Genomic DNA, 21366 nt, shown 5'->3' with positions numbered 1-21366 from the left:
ATTATCAGCATGTATTCGTTCTCCGTTATCGACAACCAGCACCTGCAGTACCTGTGGAACTGGACTCAACACAACCTGACGATTGGGAATGGACGTCTCTTCTTCCGTCTGAACCCCAAACTCTGCATGTCTGAGATTCACAAGATGTGGGAGAAGACAGGCATTGCTGTGAAGCCAGAGGAGGGAGATTTCCGTAACAACGGCGAACGGGCCAGCTGTGAGTACATTCACATTGACTTCGACACATTGGTCGAGCTTTTTGTTGTTATTGTCTTTTTTTTTTTATCATCACTATGTGTTTTTTTTGCAGTCATCCAGTTTTTTAGGGACATTAAAAAAGTAATGCTAGATTGTCTTAATATTGTATGTGTCTCATTGCGCGTCCTGCTCTGTCGCAACAGGTGAAAGTCATATCTTGAAGTTCAAATCTAACATCACATTAAGCCATACGATCAAGCTGGCATGGGAGCGCTACCGGCCGTCGGACTACAGAGACCTGATCAGCTTCATAGTCTACTACAAGGAGTCGTGAGTACTCAGAAGACAAACAACTCGTTATCCTTTATAACACCTTATCCCTGTTGCTAAACAATCAATTCTGATAGTACATGTTATTTTTTTGTAAATAGTGAACTTGTCATTTTTAAGTGAATTCCTTTTTGCCAATGTACAACTATGTTTTGTGTCTTTGCCAGCCTGTTCAAGAACATCACAGGGTTTGACGGGCAGGATGGCTGTGGCTCAAACAGCTGGCACATGGTGGATGTGGACTTCCCTCAGGATAAAAACGATGACCCTAAAGTCAGTCTTCAACAACTCAAGCCCTGGACCCAGTATGCTATTTTTGTAAAGGCCATTACCCTGCAGGTGGAGGACAAACACATTACTGGCGCAAAAAGTGATATCATCTACATTCGCACACGCCCATCGCGTAAGTCTGACCATCAGCCTGTTGGCACCAATACTGTAGTTGTTGATTATATCTAATGCTGTTTGGAAATTATTTGTGATTCAAATGCAACCTTCTCAGTAATTACTGCAAAACATGTTAATGTAGCATGCTGACTTTGGCCCTATTGCAGTGCCGTCTATGCCCAAAGACGCCCGTGCATACGCCAACTCCTCAACCAGGCTAATGGTGAAGTGGTCACCTCCTGCCTTTCCCAACGGCAATCTCACTTACTACCTGGTCCGCTGGCAGCAGCAGCCTGAGGACAGGGAGCTCTACCAACATAACTACTGCTCCAAAGGTGAGCAATACTCATTCTATAAAACAATAACCATCTTTTTATTGTCTTAGCATCCTACTGTTAGGTCTTTTGTTGTCTACAAAAATAACCACAACTTTTTTGGGAAATACCTTTAATTTCTTTCTTGCCAGGGGTAAAGGATTGATACCACTCTAATGTCTGTACGTTAAATATGCAGCTATAGCCAGCAGCTAGTTAGCTTAGCTTAGCATAAAGACTAGAAAGAGAGGGGAACATTGTTTTTTTTTTACCCTTAGATTGTTGTACACATGACTATTCCTTTAATTTTGACACATAAATCAATATCTATTAAAACATATTTTCAGCAGTTGCTCTGATAATGCAGATGGATTCCTGTTGCTAAACACTCTTGTTTTCTCCTAAAACAGAGCTGAAGATCCCGATCCGTATCCCAGCCACAGGCTTCACGGACATGGAGGACAACACCAAGCCCACCAAGTCAGACCTGGCAGGGGCAGAGAAGGGCCAATGCTGTGCTTGCCAGAAGACGCCTGAGGAGAAAGACAGGGAGAAGGATGACCGGGTCTTTTTAAAAATTTTCGAGAACTTCCTTCACAATGCCATCTTTCTGCCGAGGTAACGTAAGCCACAGATATAGTGAAGACTAAAACTGTTTACAGCTACTGCTCTGGGCCTCCTTTCCTTCTGTGGAGATGGCGATCAAAGAGCTGAACTTGTTTGCCTTGATGGGTCAAAAATGAGGAATGAGGTGGCGGCCCGGGCGTTATGGCTCCTCAGTGGAGCCGACAGGATCCGAGCATGGGGGCTTAGCTGGACATGCCGGGTGCTGAGCCGGCCCGCTGGCCTCGGCCCTTTTGTCGGACGGTGCAGATGAGGAGGCATGCTGAGTAGGATCCAAAGCCTTCTTAGCGCTCTTGTGGCTTTATGTTGCCATGGCAACGGTGGCACGGGGGGTGGATGTTAGGACCAAGCAGGCAGCAATTTAGGCAACACAAACAAACCCAGGAGAGAGATGCGATTAAGGAGTCTGAAGGGCCTAGTTTGGCTGCACACCCGTGGCTGCTTATGCTTTTGTTCTCCACAATAGGGACTGACATCTGTGTTGTGTTATCATTTAACTTAGCTCGTGGCTAAGGATGTTTCGCTGTTTCAAAGACTCCCACTCTGCTCTCCTCCCACACTCCCTTTTATTCTCATATAGACAGTCACAAACAATTTATGCGTTTGTCTATTGGTGCCGTAGCACTGCATCTCCAACATCCATCACAGTCAAATACGGAGACCTTTGATAAACTTGTTGCTTCCCAGCAAGAACACTCCGCAGGTATCTTATAAATCCATACTGTAGCTTTAAACGATGCCACCGAGCCTCCAAAGTTCATTCATTCAAGCAGCGTTACGGTGCCCTTCTCTTTTCCTTCGCAACGCTCCTGTGAAATTGTATCGATGTGTTTGGAGGAAGAATAATAAAACAGCTTTTCGTTGTAATTTAACTCATATATGCCCCCCCCCCCCCTCCTCTCCCCTCCTCTCCCCTCCCCTCCCTTCTCTCCCTGGCTGTGTTGATTTGTTATAGTATAGCTGTCTAGGAAACAAACGGATGGCAGGTCCCAGGCCTGCAGCGAAGGGTTCAAGCTGTGTATGCACAGACTCTCCACTGTAACAGAGCCAGCATTATACCAAACCACTCCAGGGAAAGGGCTAGAAAATCGGGGAGATTTTTTTTTTCAAAGGTTCAGGGTTTAGACCCAGGGTGAGGGGAAAGAGGGTGGGTGAAAACAGAAACAGAAAGAAGAGGAAATGTTTTCCATTCTGTCCCCCTCCACCCGGCACTCCCCTCCCCTCCTCTCTTTGTCAGGGACTTGTGTTTTTTCTCTCGCTCTCTCTTTTTTCTTTCTGGAGTGAGACAGCTGCCAGGAAATGTACAGTGAATCCATCTGGAATTTAAATGAATTAGGGAAGAGCCCCATCATTGCTAGACAAACAGAAAGTAAAGGAAGGCAGACTGATGTGGTGGAGGAGAGGGAGGATTGCTGCACAAAGAGGATGGCTGCCACTGCCAGTGTCTGTTTAGGAGACCTTATGGTACGATCCAAAACCTGACTGGAGCATTTATTTACTGTAATCGCTCCCCGTTGAGACTAATGATGAATACATAAAAGATAAATTAATAAGGACTCCCTGGAAGTTACCTCTTCTTTTGTCCTGAGATTTTGAGCCTGCAGTATGTGCCTTACTCGCTACAGGCTTGATGTGTAGTCAAGGCTTTACTCTCTGGATTCCATTGCTTGCGTAAAGGTAAATCTTTTTTTGCGGGTGAGGTCATGACACTAACTGTAGTAACTCACTAGTTATAAGGTCATGCTTCAGTCAGTTGAGGAGCCTTCTCACAGTGTTAAGACTGACCTGCTTAACTTAACACTCTCATTGCACATTCAGAAATTGGATCCCTCAAGTTGTTTTTCATCTGGCCTCTGTGGTCTATCTGTCTTTCTGCCTCTTGTTCAATCACTTCTGTTACAGAATAGTTTAAGATTTACTTGTGCAAATCTGCATCTCTCAATCCAGAACTCTCTTGTCAGTTTTCATATTATGTTTTATGTATTTTTAGACAGTAACAGTAGCAGTTTTTGAGTGCTGGACTTTGGATTGTACTGCACCAGTTATAACTGTCAGAGAGGAATGTTGACATGTCAGTGCGACTGGTCTTTCCCACGGGTCTGTCTGTGTCTGTACACTCCTCGTGTAGGTGCGTGTCTGCTCAGACACAAAAGATGCTTGCTTGTAGCTTTTTCTCAGTCAGGTCTCTGAGTTTACTCCCTCACTTTATTACTTGTGGTGGAGCTGTCAACAGAAAAATATTCAGCAGCTATTTTAATAAGCAAATTATTACTTTAAGCAATTTTTTTTAAGCAAAAATGTAAAACAATCTCATCTTTAAGCTTCCTAATTGTGATGATTTGCAGCTTTTCTTTGTCTGGTTTGATAGTAAATTGAATATTTTGGGAGTTCTGGAGTGTTGGTCGGACAATACAAGCACCTTTTAGACATCACCTTGGGCTTAAGGAAGTCGTGATTATTCACATTTTATGGACTAAATAATGAATCAATTAATTGAGGACAAATCGTCAGATTGATGAATACTTAAAATAATTGTTAATTGCAGTCTTAATTCCCAGTATACCGTTTGAATCATGTCTGAGCTGTTTCGTATGCTGTGATACAAAACCTAGCTTGTTCATGCTGTCCTCATTACATTTCCAAACAACCCCTGAACATGTATCACCTTGCAAGAGCGCTGTAAATGCTCCATATACCTGTTGTCACCTGCTGTCGATACGGCTTTCATTTTCCAACTCAGCCCTTTCCTTCGTCCGTCTGTCTCAGCTGACTACCCTGTAGGTTTCATAGGACACTACTGGAGGCTAGGTGCCCTCTGGCGTCTGTTGTGCCTCTGCTGCTGCTACAGTCACAGCTGTCAGCCCCTGCATGTCCAGCTCCAGGCGGCTCCACTGCTTATCATCTGCACTATGAGACCACATGTCCATTCACTGCAATGCCCTTAGTCTGGGTGCTGAAACTTTTTTTGGTTCAGAATGTCACAAAGATATAAGCCATATTTTCTGTCTCGTCAGCTTTTTTTTGTGTCTTTGTCTCTTTCTCTGTGTGTCCACCTCGCTATGATCTGTCAGACCTCATCCTTCGACACAGCTCCACAGGGAGTGTTATGCAGCATCCGTACACATGGTGGACACATGCACACATACAAATTTGCACTTACTCTACCCGGTTCAGCAAGAAGCTTCAGCTTTTTCTTTTGGGAGTTATAAATATGCAATTATTTGTAATGAAAGGATTTCCAGTACAAACTATATTCTTCTGTCTTTTATTATAATAACAGCGCTCACTATACTGGAATCGATTTTCTTACAGCTGTTTCATCCTCTGTATTTCAGACCTCCAGATCGTCGACGTAGAGATGTTTTTGGTTTGGCTAACAACACACTGCTCTATGACGGTGTTGGCAGGGGGAACACCACCCTTGGTCTAGGGGATAACAGTACAGATGGCATTCCTCCCATCAGGGAGTACCCCTTCTCAGAGGACAAGGGCACAGCAGAATATTTAGAGATCCCCAACCTGCAACCCTTCACTGTCTACCGCATTGACATCCATGCATGTAACGAGGAGGTTGGGCGCTGCAGCGCTGGAGCCTTCGTCTTCTCCAGGACCAAACCGGCAGGTAAGGAAGTGACCCTGGATACAATCTATGATAGAAATATGACACAGTGGTCTGTAACACCTGATCTTACAGTGCATTGTAGACACAAGCTTGTTCTGTGTGTGTGTGTGTGTTTCCCAGTCAAAGCAGATGACATCCCTGAAAAGGTGATCTATGAGAGGAGTGACAAGGTTGAGGGTTGTGTGATGCTGCACTGGCCAGAGCCCTTCATGCCCAACGGTCTCATCCTGATGTATGAGATCAAGTTCCGTGTGGGGACAGAGGTGAGCCAGGCTGGGTATAACTGCAGATCCCCTCAGACATGTTTAAAGACATATCAAAATGATCCCAGCACATGAACACAAAAAAATCTTTCCACCTTCAGCAGATTCTAGTGTCAAACTCTGCACCTACATCATTCATTCTGCACAGTGCACAGTCAAACATCCAAGTGAAGTAACAGCAGGCAAGACACATTTTTGAGCGGCGCAAGACTTTTAAAGTGATAGATCTGCAAGTCCCCATAATGGCCTAACATCATTTTTTTTAAACAGAATGCACAATACTCTGTTTTACCAACCTGATCGTTCACAGTAACCACCATGTGTACTTTGTTTTTTTTCATTTTAGCCTGAGAAACATGAGTGCGTGTCACGGCAGCAGTACCGCGAGCACCAAGGAGCCCGGCTGACCAACCTGGGCTCAGGGAATTACTCTGCTCGCGTGCGCGCTACTTCACTAGCAGGAAACGGCTCCTGGACCGAGAGCGTGTTCTTCTACGTGCCTCCGCCCAAACGTAAAACTACATTTCTCGCACATTAAATACTGTTTATAGAACAAAAACTTGACTTCTAAAGTAGATAAGAAATGAATCCTTTCTGTTCTGTCTGGCAGGAGACGATGTTGTTACGTTCTACTTGGTCATCATAATTCCCATTATAGTGACAGTTTTCATTGCTGGCCTCACCACGATTGTCTTCTTTGTGAACAAAAAGAGGCAAGTATCTTCATGGACTTGCTTTCCACATTGCCGGACAAAGTCCCCTGATAATGTTGTTCTACCTCGCTATGCTCATGAAACCTAATGACTAGTGTAATGTCAATTAGAGTTAACAGGTGTTGTTTTCATTAACATTCCCCTGTGGTAAAGCGTTCTTAAAGAGAATTACATGTCACATCCACAGTCGGAGCTGCCTGCCGACTAACTTAGCTGTCTTTGTGTTAATAGGAATAGCGACAGATTGGGGAATGGAGTCCTTTACGCGTCTGTCAACCCCGAGTACTTCAGTGCTGCTGAAAGTAAGGATATGCAATATCTTGTACATTTTTTCACTGTTAAGTTTTGCTGTGCGTGCATGTTTTTGACCCGCTGTCTGCTGTGTTGTGCCAGTGTACGTCCCAGATGAGTGGGAGGTGGCCAGAGAGAAGATCACAATGCACAAGGAGCTGGGCCAGGGCTCCTTCGGCATGGTGTACGAAGGCCTCGCCAAGGGAGTGGTCAAGGACGACCCGGAGACACGAGTGGCCATCAAGACAGTCAATGAGACGGCCAGCATGAGGGAGCGCATTGAGTTTTTGAATGAAGCCTCTGTCATGAAGGAATTCAACTGTCACCATGTGGTAAGAGCGGCACGGCCTGAGCTGAGCGAGAAAAAGCCTGAAATAAATGCAGATAAATCGTCACAATATGGCTTGAAAAAAACCCAACACATCGTTTTATTGAACCCAATTGCAAGAAAGTGCTCTTGATTATCATTTCCTAGTTAATCTGCATGGATGCAGAGAGAAAGGTGTCAGCAGGTCACAAGCACTGAGTATACTGTGCTTTACTTTACTCATGCAGCTACAGCCTGAGGCAGGGTTTAGCCTCCTGGAGATTGTGTAGATTCTTTCATCAGCGTGATCACAGCCTCATTAACTACGTTAAACGGATGTTTTAATGATTTTCCTGAGGAAAGCTGCTGTTACAACCTTTTTATCAAGTCTCTAAACACTCCATTATTACACTACATATTCAAATGTAGAATGGATTTGGGACTTTTGACTCATCATACCTGACCTGTGCTGTATTGTGATTTGTGTAGGTGCGGCTGCTGGGTGTAGTCTCTCAGGGACAGCCAACCTTGGTGATTATGGAGCTGATGACCCGTGGAGATCTCAAGAGCCACCTGCGCTCTCTGCGCAAAGAAGTAAGCAGCTTTTCCTCGCACATACATCCACACACACACACACACACACACACACATTTCAGCTCAATGTCAGAGCTCTTACATAAAAAGGTGATGGTGTGAATTGTCACATACACACAACCTGTCCCCCTTTTTCTCCCACACCCACGTTCACATTTCCTCACACAGCGTCCATCCCTCACTTTATAATGCTGAGCTGTAACCAGTGTCCGGTGTTGTGGCTGACTGTACAGTGTTGTTTCACTCCTCACTCTCTCGCCTCATCCCCAGAACTCCACCAGCCAGGTCCTACCCCCGCTCAAAAAGATGATCCAGATGGCAGGGGAAATTGCAGACGGCATGTCGTACCTAAATGCCAACAAATTTGTCCACAGAGATCTGGCTGCCAGGAACTGCATGGTAGCGGAGGACTTCACTGTGAAGATTGGAGGTAAGTCAAGTTAATACTATGCCTTCAGCCTCCCCTGGTTGCTCAATGCTGAACTGGCCTCGAAAATAAGTGCTTGTATTTCTCTGAGTGCCTGAGGCAGTGCAGTCTTAATGTAGATGGACAGAGGGAGGGAGAGAGGGAGGAGGTGAGGGAATGGATGAGCTCTCAGGAGCTCCCTCTCTCACACAGAATGAGTGATATTTAGTGGCCTTCCCAACCTCTGTTTTCATTTTTTTTTCTTCAGATTTTGGCATGACCAGAGATATTTATGAGACGGATTACTACCGAAAAGGAGGGAAGGGCCTGCTGCCTGTCCGTTGGATGTCTCCAGAGTCGCTGAAAGATGGCGTGTTCACTACAATGTCTGATGTTTGGTATGAGAACTCTGTTACTCTCTTACACACGCTCACAAGCCTGCATCATGCATGCATAAACCTGCCCTAATCCAGGGGCCTTGCAGAGTATTCCAGAAAAGTCTACAAATTACTGTGTGGAATCACTAAAATATTTCATGCTGTGGTGTCAAAACTTTAAAATGTATGTATGTATATGTGTATATATATATACACACACACTTCACTTAACCGTTTGAACATGCATTTCCTGCCTTCAATCCTCTCTGTGGATGCTGTGACAGCTAGCAAAACCATCACAATCTTTTGGTTTCCAGCTGGCTCCAGACGAGCGTAGAACAAGATACATCTGTATTATTTTACTGACACCTTTCTTATTCCAGCTTGCAGAGAAGTCTCAGTTTACAGTCCTGCCACATTTTTCTATCTGGAGCAATATTGTTTTACTAAAATACAAGTGTTTACTAGCTCCCTTGCAATTTTTTGTTTCCCAACTCAAAATGTCCCACGGGTCAGTCCTTAAGAGTGGGCTTAAACTGCTCCAGATGTTCTCAAATGATAGGTTGCAGTGCCAGCACAAACCCACCTCCACATTTGCGTTCTCTATCTTCCTCTTTGATGTTGTGCAGATGAAGTTTAGCGTAAGACCGAGCCATTATGGGCTCCTTAGGAATCCACGAGTAGGTGACTTTTATTTTGTTGATCGAGAAAAGCTGTCCGAATGTGGCTTTGTCTGTCAGCACAAGACAGTTTCAGCCACTTATATGCAGTGTCGTAATAAAAGACTGTTGAACGTAAACTGAACTCATGCCAGTTGTGAAATTCTGACTAGCAGGAGTGAAAAAATATTGTGCTTTTTTTAGTCAAGATAAGAATTGTCTTCATGAGTAGTTTCATAGTAATATAATTGCAAAGTAGCTTGAGGTTAAACTGAGGTGACGTTCACTGTACTGTAAATACTTTATACTGAGGCTGGTCCATTTTGATTCAGTGACTGGCACGCTGATACACAGCTTACATTACCCTCAATTCCTAAGGGCTGCCAGGTTTTAGGTTTAACTTGATGTAGACAGCATAAGGAGATGTGTTTGCTGTGTGCTGCTTCTCTCATATCGTTCTCCAACATACTCTGCTCAGTAATTGTTGTCAGGTTACTCTTGCGCTGACCATTGTGTTTTAGTTAACAGGTTACTTATACTCCAGATAATGTAGGGATTTAAAGTTACAGTATTTAAAGCAGCATTTATCATTAGCATAACACAAACTTTTTAATAATACATTTCAATTCAATACAAGTTAATGATACTATTTGCATCAAAAGTATCTTGAAGCTGAATTAATTAATAGGATTTTTTGGCTACTTTGGGCGGTGGAGCAAACTGTAAACACAACGCTGACATAATATCCCCTTTGAAAATTGACAACTGTTGGGAACTGCAATCGAAGGATTCTCTGTGGTTTCGTTGCTAGAAGTGTCACCTCTCACACTACACATAGTCATTTGACCCAGTGTTAATATGAAAATATTGATTAGGGCAGCTTTAAATGTTCATACCAGTGTTTATTTTTCTTTTTATTAATTAATCAATCAACCAAAAAGACTACAAATTGTGTCTTCACTTAAACCACAACGTGGAATGTAAATTAATAAAAGCAGACATTATATTCACTGTAATGGATTACCTAACCTTTTTTGTGAAACAAAAAGAAACCATTGGCTTCCTGAAAAGTGGGAAAACCACAGTTGAAAAGCATGCTTTGAAAGATGGTTCACACTAATGGAAGGTAACTGTACATGCTTTGTATTAAAAGGGAAAGTGAAGAAACCACAGAATTCTGCACACAGTCGACTACTTGTACTCACTTAATTGATGATGTTTTGGTCCTCAGACCTTCATCAGGTACAATTCAATGAATTAATGAGTCACCTAATGAAGGTCTGATTGGCCCAACAATCCTTTGATAAAGTGAGTACAGTGTGCATGATATGTGTCGTTACAGAAATATAAATAAATACTATAAAATTCTTGTTTCAATTCTTACCGCAGGTCATTTGGTGTTGTGCTGTGGGAGATTGCCACCTTAGCAGAACAGCCTTACCAGGGCATGTCTAATGAACAAGTGCTGCGCTTCGTCATGGAGGGAGGTCTCTTGGACAAACCTGACAACTGCCCTGATATGCTGTAAGTCTCCTTGTATCTGTGATCAATAACTGTGTAAGGTTAATGTTACATCACCCTTGAAGGGCCTCGCACAGCCTTCAGGGCCATTAGCATTTTGTCCAGCGTCTATTTTAAGTTGTGATTTGAAGTGTTTAAGGTATCGTGTGGTGTGTATGCTTAAGTAGAGCCAAGATGAGGCCTGACATTAACGTCACTGGTTAAATGTGGTCCGTTGACGAACACGGCCCTGGTGGTCAGCTGGCAGTGAGGAGCCTCCTCACCCGTCAGCCTCGGCCCATAGAAGGGACGCCACGACTCGTGGGTGGCATGAGGAGGGAGATGATTTCTGACTGTCAGCAAAGGGAGTGGTAGAGACAGAGACATAATTCATTAATGAATCATCCTGGCTGTAAGAGAAGCGAAATCACAGCACAGCCTGCTTGTCAGCATGCAGCGCTGCATGTATGCATTTCTCTCCTCTCCCACTCTGACCTCAATAAGAAGGCATTCTGCTTTCTCCCCTCCCACTCTCCATGGCTGACCTCACCTTCGAAAGAGAGTGCGAGTAGAAAAAAAGAGGGCCGAATGTTGTGCAGACACAAACCTCTCGTTTCTATGGCAGCCTGACTGCTTTGTCCTGATTACAGGAGTGTGTGGATTGTGTTACAAAGGTGGTGGTGGGGACGGGGTTAGCCTCCTGGTCGGGGAGCAACACACAGGGCTTTTGCCGCTGGTTCGCCTTCAATGTAGTGACTTAATGGAGAGTTCCAGAAGACTGCTGAAGTGTGGTGGAGCCAGACGTCCATACAAAGACTGAATATAAGGATACAAGAGGAGAAAGCCGGCAGGATAGCAGACAACAGAGATGAGTCATATTTTGGAGAGCCTTGAATGTGTCCTCCTTGTACGGTCTTTCCCATGGTCAGGTAGCTGTGGGTCACTGATTGGATGTCCCATGTTTCTGTCTAGAGTTTCCTGTGGACAAAAGGGCATTCTCTCTCGCAGGGTTGGGCCAAAATGAAATCCAGACTCCGTGATTATATTAAAGAACATGATTTATTTTGGAATGTGTAGTATCGCTCACAGTGCTATGATGCATCGAGGTTTCATCACATGGGGATGTTGCAGTTCTGAAGCTGTGCAGTTCTGTTGCAAGAGATTATTAAACATTTAACATAGATGTTTGGAGACCGTTCTGTACTCCACTTGGCCTGAAAGTGTGTCTGTTTCTGATTTTATTTGAGCATTTCAAGATTTCTTTTTGTACATTTATTTTTTTTTTTAGGCTGGTGAAATTTCTTCTGTGTCTAGACTGGTGCACATTCCTTTATAAAGGCCTGACTGCTGCCAAATTAACTTTTGAAAGCACATTTTTTCACTATCCCGATATGTGCTTGTTACAATAGGCATTTATTGATGTGACACAAAAGTTCAGACACGCATATATAAGCCAGCGCTACATTTATATATATATATATATATATATATATATATATATGTCCAGCAGACACATTGACAGGGCGATACATATACAGAAGTACAGCTTGACAAAGATATCAAGCTAAATGGAACGAAAAAAAGAAAAACACAGAACAGGCAGTCAGTAAAACTTTATTCATACACCACATTTGGATTGTTAAAATAGAATTGAATGTACCAAATGTGCATGAACAGGTAAACAAACACAAGTGATGGAGAAAAAAAAAAACTGCTGGCAATGCACAAACAAATAGGTTTGACGTCGATAAGTTCTTTCATGCCAACGTGGGTTTGGACATCTTAACGTCAACTTTAAGACACTTGCTGCACTGCTGAAAGACAAGCCAGAGTCGCACCCCCTGCTGCTTCAGAGTATGAGGTCGAGGCGCGTGCTCCATGGGCGCGTGCTTAGGGAAAGTTCTACCCATAATTCCTATGTGCAGAGGGGAGCTGGCACCCAGCTGCAGAGACCGGTGTAGGCTGCAAAGAGACTACTGGAAGAGAAAGAAAACAAGAGAGAGGGAACAGCAAGAGCGGAGGAGAGATGACTGAGGTGTTTGTCAGCAGGCCTTGGAGAGTATTCTTAGCTTGTTTGTGTATAATTGAAGTTGTGGTGTGTGGTGAAGCACCACACAAAACTGTAATATTTCTCACTTTATGTTTTGACATTCCCAAAGCTCGGCTGCTGGCCTGGCACAGTAACCTTACGTATAATTTACTGTGCTGCTGAGTACATGCGACATCACTGATCCTACTGTATGTGTTGTAATGTAGCAATAAATATGACACATCTGAATTTTGAATATCTCATTTGAACTGGCATGTTCACTAAGAGCACCTGTCAACAACAAAACTGTGTGAAATTGATCAGCAAGTCCAAGAGATAGAGGCCGGTAAAGGTGATTTCACATCATTTTTATATGAGCCGTTTCCGTCAGGCTAAAGGTACAAACAGTTCATTACATTCACGCCCACTAATATAGGAATACTATACAAAATGTGAAACAAAAAATGTGTGGATGTAACACTTTTTAAAATAATATTTTGTCTGTTTTACTGTTTTGAAAAGCACAGAATGGATTTAATCAAAGCATCTGGTCTATCAGACATTTACTGTAGTAGTAATCCAGTGAGTAGCAGTACAATGTATTCATCTAGTTTACAGTACGATATACTGTGCTGTCTGCAAAGTTTGTTTTTGAAGATCAATATATAGTGAACTGAGCTTTAACTTCAGTGTCTCCTGCCACCTGCTGGTGAGAAATGCGAAGTCTTCCTACTCTGAAGTTTTATAGGGTATGTTCATGTTTTTTCCAAGTCGATCTCAACACAACACTCACATGCCCATAAGTACATTGAAAGAGTTGTTGTAATCCTCCCTCCTGTCCTCCTGGATGTGAAGTAGCACAATTACACTCTCAGATGGTGGACAATATCCACAGTTCTCATTTTGTGCAGACAAAGCTTATATGAGGCTAAAACGACGCATCAGTCAAAGTGAGTTAATTTAAGTTGATGTCTTACAAAATGTATTTTTAGAAAAAAAAATCCTGAAGTTCATTGTGCAAAAACTATGTATTGTATTCGACTTTAAAAAAATGAAACCTTTTTCTTTTAATAACAAAAATCCCAAAAGATCTACCGTACATTACTGACCCTTTTGTGCATCACTTGTAGGTTTGAGCTGATGAGGATGTGCTGGCAGTATAATCCCAAGATGCGTCCGTCCTTCCTGGAGATCATCAGCAGCATCAAAGATGAACTGGATCCTCCCTTCAGGGAAATGAGCTTCTTCTACAGCGAGGAGAACAAGCCGCCGGACACCGAGGAGCTGGACATGGAGGTAGAAAACATGGAGAACATTCCACTGGACCCTGCATCCACCAGGCAGCCCCCTGCTGCTGCTGCTGCTGCTGCTGCTGCTGCTGCTGCTGCTGCTGCTGCTGCCGCCAACGCGCCTTCGTCAGGGTGCACAGGAGGCACGCCGCCTCCTACTACCCAGCAGTTATCCCCCATGCAAGGCCCGAGTACTCCATTATTGGGACCCATGTCTCCCTCCTCCCCGGGCCCGGTTGCCTCAGCCTTGGCGTCTCCAGGCCAAGCCTTGGACAAGCACTCAGGACATGTTTCGGCCAACGGGCCTGTGGTGGTACTACGGCCCAACTTTGACGAGATGCAGCCCTATGCACACATGAATGGGGGCAGAAAGAACGAACGGGCGTTACCACTGCCCCAGTCGTCGGCCTGCTGATATCAGATCAGCCCCTCCTTCTCCTCCTCTTTTTACACAGGGTAACACAAACCTCTCCTCCATCTCTTAAGGAGGGATGGATGAGGTAAGAAATGACTCTCTTCTACTGTGTGCCAGTAGATGGTCTCTCCACTCCTTTAAGGTCGAACATAAACTCTAAAAACTGAGAAAAAGTAGAGCGTTTAGGAGTTTGGCGGCTCAGACTCGACACTGGGGAACTCCTTCCTGTGCCGCCTGTGTTTCAGTCGTTGTTACATAAGTCCTTCGAGAAGGAAAACAATACAGGCATGTATCCTGACATACAGATTTAGACATAAAATGTATGAAAATCTTTTTTTAGCATATCTGCCAGCAAATCCAACAGAAGAGCACTTTTTTTCCTGATGATTTCAGAGAGGATGTTGTGGATAACTGAGTGTGTATTTATACGAAAACACGTGATTCTCTCTATAATATGGCTTCATTTCTAAAAGACTTTCCATCAAAATGACTTTGTTTGCATGAGCAGGTCATCTCATGTCATGTGAGGATGCCTCAATTAGGAAGTTTGGACTAAGATCATTGTTTCTGTTTCCTGTTGATATCTCTATGATCTCGTCAGGAGCGGGTCAAAATGGAAGCGGAGGGCCTATTGTGTATCTGCCAAACTATTGCCAAATCAAGCTTTTTCTTCAGTTTATAAAGGTCTCCCTTCTTGTTTAAGGCGGTGTTTCAGAGTTGAGACTGTCTGGTGAACAATACCAGAGCTGTTTGGTGGTTTTCAGACTTCATGCTTATCTTGGGTACTAGCTGCTCCTGGACCAGCTGTGTGTGTGTGGGGGGGGGGGTTAACACAGGACAGAATACAGTGGTACTGTTGAGAAAGGCTGCATTCACTCCTGCAGTCAAAGTTGTCTCAGTGTATGCAGCATCTGCATTGGGGGGCAGAATAAATCTAGCGAGCATTGAGATACTTGGAGGAGAAACGTGTCACTAAATTTCTTCTAAGTGAATTGCATAAAGAGAGGCCAACACAAAAGCAGGGCTGTTTGATTTAGGATTTGAAATGTAAGCAAAGGCCTCTTTTAATCAAATTTAAAGTTCATGTTTTTCAAATCAATTAATTGACACAATACTGGTAAAAATGTATCTGAAAATGGAATAAACAGGAATTTTACTAAAATAACTTTTTAAATGTTATTATATTTATTAAGTTGAAACAATTAAAAACATGCAACTGATTTGGTAATTGATTTAAGTCATTTTTCTAAACAAACAGCCAGATTTGATTGGTTCTCCAGCTCCTCGCGTGTAATGATTTGCTGCTTTTCTTTTGTGGTAAACTGGATTTGTTTGGGTTTTCCCCCTTCATCCCTTGAACAGCTGGGGAAAGAACACATATCACTTAAATCAGCCAACTCTGAATCACAGCCTCAGTCTGTCTTTGTTTTAGTCGAAAAAAAAAACAAATCTAAACAAAGCATCACAAGTTTCACACTGCAAGTTACTGAACTTCATAATCAAGGGATACGGCTCTGCCTCCACGTCATATATTCAAACCTCATCTGACATCTTGTAAACTGTGCATCTCATGTGGGAGGTGAACTTTGTTCTCTCTGATGCTGCTCTTCAAATTAAATGGCACCAAATAATTTAGTAATGCAAACAGAGTCGAAGACCGGAGACGGAAAGCGAGAAGGCATTGGATCAGATTTCAGTAGCCCAGAGACGACTTTTAAATCACAGCAGGTCTCTTTTAGAATATTCATTCGTTTCTCTACATTTCAAACACATCTAAAGATCTTACGGTTGTATTTTAGACTGCAGGATCATTTTTATACACATCATTGGTTTTGTCACTTTTTTAAACCTTTTTACAGTTCAAAATGTATGCCTCTATGTCTGTACAGAACAAAGCTGCTATTTTTATTCTTTTTCTCTTTTGGATGTTATATATATGTATATATATATATATATATATATATATATATATCCTTCAGGTTTGGTATTTTATGGTCTCCACTACAGTCCATTTCTTTATATCTTCAAACTGTTTAAAAAAAAAAAGAAAAAAAAAAAAAAAGATGATTTAAATACAAAAGCATTTTTTTTCTGTTACCCCAAAGGTTTTTCTGTAACACTATATTTTGTTCATTGCCTTTTATTTTTATGAAATCTTTCCTCCTGTATTTGTTTCATGGATGTCTATATTATTATTAATATTATTATTATTTGGAATGGACACCTTAGCTCGATCTGTGAGCGTGTACTTTCTGCACCCTTTTTGTACTTGTTGTCTAGCACTGCGCCTAGCATTGCCCTCTAGGTGCAACTCAATCTCAGGTCAAAGTAAAGGCTTTGCTTTCTCCACACATTCTCATGATCGTCCTCTACTTGTACCTCCCCCTCCCCCCCATCATGTTTTGTTGAGTCCAGTAGTGTCCTCTCTCTCTCCCCTCCCCTTTTGAAGTCAGTGCACGAGATATTTACACCAGATCTGGTATTTTAACCCATCCATTTCTTGCCTCCCCTTGAATCAATAGGGCTGAATGGGTTGTCTTATTTGCCTTAAATATGCCAACCATAATTCCAAATCAGATTTTCTTTCTCCCTTTTTTTTTATTACATCAACACTCTCAAGCGCAATACAACGCCACTTCTGCTAATGTTACTTCATCAAAGTGAAAACCGATCTTATTGTTTGTCTCCATGATCACTGCTTCTGAAAACCAAATAATGGATGGATTAAAGTCCAGGGAAGGGAACACATTTCACCGTCATGAATGGAAAAGGCTCTTAAATGGAGGCTGAGTAGTGAAAGTGTTTTGAAGGAGTTCTCCTAGTCTTTTTTGAAATGTTGCCTTGTGATTTTTCCCCCCTCTCTTTGAAATTTTTTTTTCTCTGTAGGAGTGTTATTTATTACTTTTTTTTATTTTCCTTTTGTGATATCAGTTTAAATCACTGTATAAATGCCCCATGATTCAGTATAAAGTTGGATTTTTTTTTGTATGTATTTTCTTTGGTGTCATGACTGGGGGACTTTAAAAGTTTTTTTAGTTTTTTGTTTGTTTTTTTCCTTCAAGTATATATCTACCTCACTCTTTTTTGAATGAACGTGTATGGAAAACAAGTACATCTCACTTTCATCAGTTTGTATAGAAACCTCATCATCTGGATAAAACCCACAGGGATCTAGATAAACCTCACAAAGACAACTTGGACAGGAGATGGAATATCTGTGTTGCGAGTTCAGTCCACCGATTTTAGGCCCAGTGGTTTACAAAAAGTAAGTGTATACCTCTGAGAATACATGAGAGGACTTCGGTACAGTGCGCTTTAGTTCTCCGCAGAATCAGTTTAAATTGTTGTCGGGTATTTTACATAATTATGTCAACCTACACTTAAATTTGACTGGATACAGTGTAAAAAGGCTGAGCGCAGGTGCAGTTTAAGAGACCAGGGCACAACGTCAACATCAAATATCCCATCTCCACTGACTACCAACATATTGTCACAACCTTTAAATCCTCAAAAGACAGAAAACTTAATTTTTTTCATCTAAAATGCATTTATAATAGAAGTCCGAACGGTTATCATGGGGAATATTTAAAAAGGGAAAAAATGTTTTATTGATCTCCAAGAAAAACAATGTGTTGGCTGCACGGTAACAGCACAACTCAAACATCCAAATGTCATCCACACTCAAAAATGATATTCTGTTATGTATATGGGTCAGTGCTATGAATGTAACAAAGAGCGTAGAGATAGCAGCAACTCCACCTACATGTTTCTATCTTCAGAGAAAATGGAGAATTTCAATCATTTGTCAGTCAATGTTATGTCCTTTTTTTTTTTTTTACCTTGTAAACTCTTTGTTTTTAAGTGCACACCATCACTTCCCCTGTCCAAGTCTATTTGCTGTGCAGAATGCCATGGGATTCGAGCTCTAGACACAGATCATTTTCACCAGTTTCTGACTTTTTGATCATTACAATGCCTCTCTGGCCTATTTCTACGGCTACTTACACTAATGCTGCTGGTTAAAACAGTCACCTCAGTGGATCTTATATTGTCATCAAAAATGTTAAGTGTGAAGGTGGCAAAGAAGCTTTTACATCTCAAAACGTCTCATAAAAACTTCACTTCTACTCCCAGCGGCTACTTGGAGAGTGCTGTCTCAGTGCAAGGGCTTCTGGGCTGGAGGCATACGGTAATTTGAAAATACATGTTGAAATTAACACCCGGAAGCAATAAACAAAATGGGATTATAGATAACATTGTGAAATCTGGGTCCTGAATTTAGTTTCTTCTCAAGCTTTTTTTTTTTCTGTGCATGATTTTAAGAGAATCGAAGGGTAAAGTATTTTTGGTTGAAAAACTGATTGCTGCTGAATATCACATCGGTACAGAAATCACCACTGACAAGCAAACAGCTTGTGTAGTTACTTTACATATCTGTGCATTTATGTTTTTCCATTTGGATGTATGTAATGATAAAATACAAATGTTCCAGTTCTGGGAGTAGATGTTACATTGACCTGTTGACCTGTGGAATTACTGGTTAACATTAGATCATAAACACAGCATTTAAATCAACAGGACCCATGTCCCATGTATGGGACAGGGATGTTGCGTAGATTACGGGTAGTCATGGTTAAGAGTAAACGACATGATTAGAAAAAGATGATAGGTCTAGGTTTACAGCTTCACACTATAGTTGCTTTTTTTGCATTACCAGATTAATTAACTAACTTAAAAAACTTTCAACTTAGTCATCTTTACCATTTTTATTCTTCTGAATGCAAACCTCGGGTTTATGGAGGATGCGTCAGTGCATTCAAACTGCAATAATAAGTTTGAGGTTTATCATTATCATGCCTCTGTTTTTATGATTTGCATTCCTATACCTTCTGAGGGGGCCTTGATTTACTACTAGTATTTCATTACAATACTTTCACAAAATCTGTGTTCATTACCTGATTGGGGAAAGAAATAATCAAAACAACCTTCTCTAGACTGTCTTTTATTCAAGCTCTGTATCTGAGGCCTCAAACGTTTTTTTCACACCTATAATTGAGACGGGGTTTTGACATGCCATCTCCAAATGTGTATCTGAGAATTTCTTGTACTTTCTTTTTTTTTTTTGAAATTTTGAATAAATAAATGAATGAGAAATTTTACTGTTTGTTCCATTTAATTCCCTCCCAGGCCACGGTTGCCAATCCACATCATTCAGTGATAAGTCTGTGTTGTGTGAAATGTCTTCATTCGGAGATCTACCTCGCTGTGACCGCTGGCTTGAGGAAGTCTCGCTGTCATCCTCTCTTCATGCTGATTCTAAAGGGTCCTCCAGCTGGTTCAGCATAGTGTGAATGAGGCTCTGCAGCAGAGGTACCAGTCTGTCAGCTGAGGTCAGGCTGCCAGATGAGGGCACATGGATGAGGGCTGCTCTCCTCTGACTGTGATACAGTGAGCAGTAATAAGCAAAATCACACAGGTACCTGAGAGGAGGGCGGAAAGCATTATCTCATATTGCTGAGTGTCTGACATAACTGTGCAGGAGCAGACGCCTACCTGCCAGCATCTCTGGAATAAACGGCATCCGTCCCTGCTTGTTGGAACCCTTTGGCGACAGCTCTCATGTTAACAACTGAGTCCAGTTTCTCTGGTCCTCCTTCCACACAGCAGTGACTGTCAGGACAGAAGCCGCATACATCTGTGTCTCTGTATCCACTGTTCTTCCCTGTTTGCTCCAAAAAGACGACATTAGAACCTCTGGCTACGCCCAGATGTACTGCAAACTGGGACCACACCAACACAGAGGGTAATGTGAGATATTCACCTGTAATTCTGCATTGCAACAGTTAGTATCCCCACCAGGGCTGTAGATACCATTCAGGATGCTGAGGTCATCACCCCTGTAGTTTTTCTGGGAATTTGGGGATTTTACCAACTTTGATTTATTTGAACAAAATCAATAATAGTTTTTTTTTAAATCCAAATAATTAATAGTTTCACATTTAATTAGTTGGTTTCTGCTCTGGATCAGAGCAACTATCACAGTATTTCTTTAAATCAAATGGGCTGGGTCTTGACATGAAGGCTATATTTTTACCTTTGGGTGAAGAGTTTGCCAAATATCAGCAATGATTTGCAGAGTCTTAACATAACTCACTGGCACCTCCTTGATGGAAACATCAGTCTGCTCTCCCAATCTGACCAACTGCAAGCCCTTGAATAAAGACATATTAGACATGTAACAATAATGGGTTGGCTAGTTATTTTGTTTTTACAAACATTACCTGGGCTGCTTTCCAGCTGGTGTTCAATAAGAACTGTCGAAAAGGTCCAAAGCCTAATACGGGAGTTAAATGAGCGCCGGTTTGAAGAGTTCGTGTATTTAAAACGTACTACTTTACCTGTAACCACCACGATTTATTTTCCATTCATCACGACACAGTCAGTAAGGAAAGATAGTTGTTACGCACTTCATATCAGCAGACTGAAAAACAACCCGGCTTATTTTAGCTCCCGCAGCTCTGTTTTTGTCCGCTTAGTGGAGCTGTTCCCCGGCATTTAAAATATGAGAAGTCCATGTGAAGGTGATGTATTCAGGTGGATTCTGACATCCAATAAACAGGTCTAAAACAAGTTAATTTAATAAACCTGCTAATAAGACTGAACCGACGTTTCTTTTTCAAGTCATTTAAAAAAAGTGCATTTACTCATATTTACTTGATACGTTTTATGATTAATTATTAGGCTACACTTACTAAAACACCCTTGATGTGTTCTTTTATTTGCATTCTTTTTTCATTCGCTACACTGTAGCAAAATGCAGAGACAAAACATGAATATATTAGGCTAAAATACGTATAAAACATCTTTATATTAAACGTCAGTAAAGAGAAACTATAGCCTCCAAAAAAAATCGTTTAGACCCGTGTCCTTTTTCCGTTTCCCCATCTCTTCATTTTATTTTACTACGTGACATATTTTTAGCATCAAGCTTACTTTTTTATTTTTGTTTAGTTCCAATCGCACAGTTGTATTCACCACATCCTTTGTT

At 41.9% G+C, this 21366-nt stretch overlaps 2 protein-coding genes across 3 annotated transcripts in view; one reads left to right on the top strand and one right to left on the bottom strand.

Annotated features, from left to right (window-relative positions):
- The window catches only part of igf1ra (insulin-like growth factor 1a receptor), a 73220-nt gene extending 53961 nt beyond the window's left edge, over nucleotides 1–19259 (top strand). The window contains exons 6-21 of the mRNA XM_031869532.1: nucleotides 9–217; nucleotides 402–528; nucleotides 696–931; nucleotides 1083–1250; nucleotides 1640–1847; nucleotides 5189–5475; nucleotides 5596–5738; nucleotides 6085–6250; nucleotides 6349–6451; nucleotides 6683–6753; nucleotides 6845–7074; nucleotides 7539–7643; nucleotides 7914–8073; nucleotides 8318–8447; nucleotides 10475–10609; nucleotides 13745–19259. Coding sequence (XP_031725392.1) covers nucleotides 9–217; nucleotides 402–528; nucleotides 696–931; nucleotides 1083–1250; nucleotides 1640–1847; nucleotides 5189–5475; nucleotides 5596–5738; nucleotides 6085–6250; nucleotides 6349–6451; nucleotides 6683–6753; nucleotides 6845–7074; nucleotides 7539–7643; nucleotides 7914–8073; nucleotides 8318–8447; nucleotides 10475–10609; nucleotides 13745–14318 — 3052 coding nt within the window. The 3' untranslated portion in view covers nucleotides 14319–19259. The remainder of the gene's footprint in view (nucleotides 1–8; nucleotides 218–401; nucleotides 529–695; nucleotides 932–1082; nucleotides 1251–1639; nucleotides 1848–5188; nucleotides 5476–5595; nucleotides 5739–6084; nucleotides 6251–6348; nucleotides 6452–6682; nucleotides 6754–6844; nucleotides 7075–7538; nucleotides 7644–7913; nucleotides 8074–8317; nucleotides 8448–10474; nucleotides 10610–13744) is intronic.
- Nucleotides 19260–19473: 214 nt separating this feature from the next.
- Nucleotides 19474–20650, bottom strand: pgpep1l (pyroglutamyl-peptidase I like). 2 transcript variants are annotated; one of them, XM_031869544.1, is made up of 3 exons: nucleotides 20413–20650; nucleotides 19872–20098; nucleotides 19474–19798 (listed from the first exon to the last, which is right to left on the bottom strand). In XM_031869544.1, exons 1-3 carry the CDS (start codon nucleotides 20551–20553, stop codon nucleotides 19624–19626), a joined length of 543 nt encoding a protein of 180 aa, XP_031725404.1. In that variant the 5' UTR covers nucleotides 20554–20650; the 3' UTR covers nucleotides 19474–19623. The 2 variants fall into 2 exon arrangements, 1 of the variants encoding a protein (XP_031725404.1); XR_004213516.1 differs by lacking the exon at nucleotides 19474–19798 and adding an exon at nucleotides 20140–20226 and having other exon boundaries at nucleotides 20006–20040.
- Nucleotides 20651–21366: the final 716 nt, after the last annotated feature.

Source organism: Anarrhichthys ocellatus, unplaced genomic scaffold, assembly GCF_004355925.1.
Source record: "Anarrhichthys ocellatus isolate YVR2014 unplaced genomic scaffold, GSC_Weel_1.0 scaffold2, whole genome shotgun sequence".
Classification (NCBI taxonomy): Eukaryota; Metazoa; Chordata; class Actinopteri; order Perciformes; family Anarhichadidae; genus Anarrhichthys; species Anarrhichthys ocellatus.
Note: the sequence above shows the minus strand (reverse complement) of the source record. Positions and strands in the feature narration are given on the sequence as shown.